The sequence below is a fragment of the Coffea eugenioides genome, unplaced genomic scaffold (assembly GCF_003713205.1).
Source record: "Coffea eugenioides isolate CCC68of unplaced genomic scaffold, Ceug_1.0 ScVebR1_2684;HRSCAF=3758, whole genome shotgun sequence".
Taxonomy (NCBI): domain Eukaryota; kingdom Viridiplantae; phylum Streptophyta; class Magnoliopsida; order Gentianales; family Rubiaceae; genus Coffea; species Coffea eugenioides.
Window position 1 is genome coordinate 1 of NW_020863194.1, and position 2,595 is coordinate 2,595.

The following is a 2,595-nucleotide window of genomic DNA, read 5'->3' on the forward strand; positions in this document are numbered from 1 at the left end:
AATAATTAATAAAGAAAATATGTCAAATTTTTTGCGAAAATTAAATTATCGAATTCAAAACAAATATCCAATAGCGCGTCGATCAGTTAATTCAATTTATTCAATAAGAATTGGGAATAAGCTCTCCATTTGGTTGGTACCATTCAATCGAATCCAACTCAATTGTTTCTTTATTCAAACAATGAATTTTCAAATTCAATCAATCTATTTTATTTTTAGAATTTCAAGTGGATGAATAGGAATGTTGAGAAGGTCTTTCATTTATCTATCATTATAGATAATCCCATCTCTATTATCCATTCTATGGAATTCGAACCTGAACTCTATTTACATTACGATTCATTATTTCTATCCCATTGGATTTCTTTTTTATTTCAGCATATCGATTTACGCCGAGCCTTTTTTTCATTTTTTCTTTTTTTATACCTATATCACGAATTCTGTACATTTTCACATCTAGGATTTACATATACAACATATAGCGCTGTCAAGGGGAATTTCTTATTAGTTAGTTATTTTGATTCCAAAGGGGTAAAAAAGAAAATTTGGGTTGCGCTATATATATGAAAGAGTATACAATAATGATGTATTTGGCAAATCGCATGATCTGGTCTAATAATAATAATCAAACATTCTGATTAGTTGATAATATTAGTATTAGTTGGGAATTTTGTGAAAGATTCTTGTGAAAAGTTTAATTAACAGCTAATTCGTGTCGAGTAGACCTTGTTGTTGTGAGAATTCTTAATTCATGAGTTGTAGGGAGGGATTTATGTCACCACAAACAGAGACTAAAGCAAGTGTTGGATTCAAAGCTGGTGTTAAAGAGTACAAATTGACTTATTATACTCCTGAATACGAAACCAAAGATACTGATATCTTGGCAGCATTCCGAGTAACTCCTCAACCGGGAGTTCCACCTGAAGAAGCGGGGGCCGCGGTAGCTGCCGAATCTTCTACTGGTACATGGACAGCTGTGTGGACCGATGGGCTTACCAGCCTTGATCGTTACAAAGGGCGATGCTATCACATCGAGCCAGTTCCTGGGGAAGAAAATCAATATATTGCTTATGTAGCTTACCCCTTAGACCTTTTTGAAGAAGGTTCTGTTACTAACATGTTTACTTCCATTGTAGGTAATGTATTTGGGTTCAAAGCCCTGCGCGCTCTACGTCTGGAAGATTTGCGAGTCCCACCTGCTTATATTAAAACCTTCCAAGGGCCGCCTCATGGCATCCAAGTTGAGAGAGATAAATTGAACAAGTATGGTCGTCCCCTGTTGGGATGTACTATTAAACCTAAATTAGGTTTATCTGCTAAAAACTATGGTAGAGCTGTTTATGAATGTCTTCGCGGGGGACTTGATTTTACCAAAGACGATGAAAACGTGAACTCCCAACCATTTATGCGTTGGAGAGATCGTTTCTGCTTTTGTGCTGAAGCGCTTTTTAAAGCACAGGCTGAAACAGGTGAAATCAAAGGGCATTACTTGAATGCTACTGCAGGTACATGCGAAGAAATGATCAAAAGAGCTGTATTTGCTAGAGAATTAGGAGTTCCTATCGTAATGCATGATTACTTAACAGGGGGATTCACTGCAAATACTAGCTTGGCCCATTATTGCCGAGATAATGGCCTACTTCTTCACATCCACCGCGCAATGCATGCGGTTATTGATAGACAGAAGAATCATGGTATGCACTTCCGCGTACTAGCTAAAGGGTTACGTATGTCTGGTGGAGATCATATTCACGCCGGTACCGTAGTAGGTAAACTTGAAGGGGAAAGAGATATCACTTTGGGCTTTGTTGATTTACTGCGTGATGATTTTATTATGGATAAAAAGACCGGAAGCCGGCGTTCACATTTTAAAGTTGTGTCAACTCAAAGATTGGTTCTCTTCCATCCCCCACGTGTTATACCCGGCTTCAAGAAAGGGTAATTTCACCTGTTTGGGCATATGCGCTGGCATTCTGACCGAGATTTTGGGGGATGGATTCTGTCAACTACAGTTCGCGTAGAGGAATCTTTAGGCCCTGGGGTAATAGATGGACCGCCAGAGGGTCAGCTCAGTAGGAATTCGAAGTAAGCATCAGAATGTGGTACAAAAGTGGTGAATGAAGGCGGCGTGATCGTTGGCTGCTAGTCAGGAGTGTAATGAAAAATGTTATCCGCCACGAGGCTAGTAAATGGGAGTCCTGCCTTTTTTCTTTAGATCGGAAGCGCCGTGTTCTAATGGGCGTGATCCCGTGTACTTGATCTGCTGATGACACCTGCGTCCAGCTTTAGATACGGAGTCTACTGTATTGAGTCCTTATGATTAACATGACTCCGGTCGTGTAACTCGGCGGGATTGACGACCATGGGACTGTAGCTTTCGTTGCTGATAGCAGGGGCGATGTGCTCTTGTCTGCCCTCTCGATCGTTTAGGGTTTGGTTGTTACTGGTTTCCATACGTCGTTTTTTCCTGCTCTGTTTATTGTTTTGTTCTCGTTTTGATCTACTCTTTCTTTATTCTTGTTAGTTCCTTCACGTTTTTGTGGGCTACATGATTTCAACTTCGTTTTTAGATATTTTGTTTTTAGTGTTCTTGGT

At 39.7% G+C, this 2,595-nt stretch overlaps 1 protein-coding gene across 1 annotated transcript; it reads left to right on the forward strand.

Moving 5' to 3' along the window:
- Positions 1-7: 7 nt before the first annotated feature.
- LOC113757063 (ribulose bisphosphate carboxylase large chain) lies at positions 8-1,942 on the forward strand. Its single transcript, XM_027300470.1, has one exon. The coding sequence runs from the start codon at positions 752-754 to the stop codon at positions 1,940-1,942; it is 1,191 nt and encodes a 396-aa protein (XP_027156271.1). The 5' UTR covers positions 8-751.
- Positions 1,943-2,595: the final 653 nt, after the last annotated feature.

Coding starts and splice junctions, on each gene's coding strand:
- LOC113757063 (XM_027300470.1), top strand. CDS start 752: ATGAGTTGTAGGGAGGGATTTATGTCACCACAAACAGAGACTAAAGCA.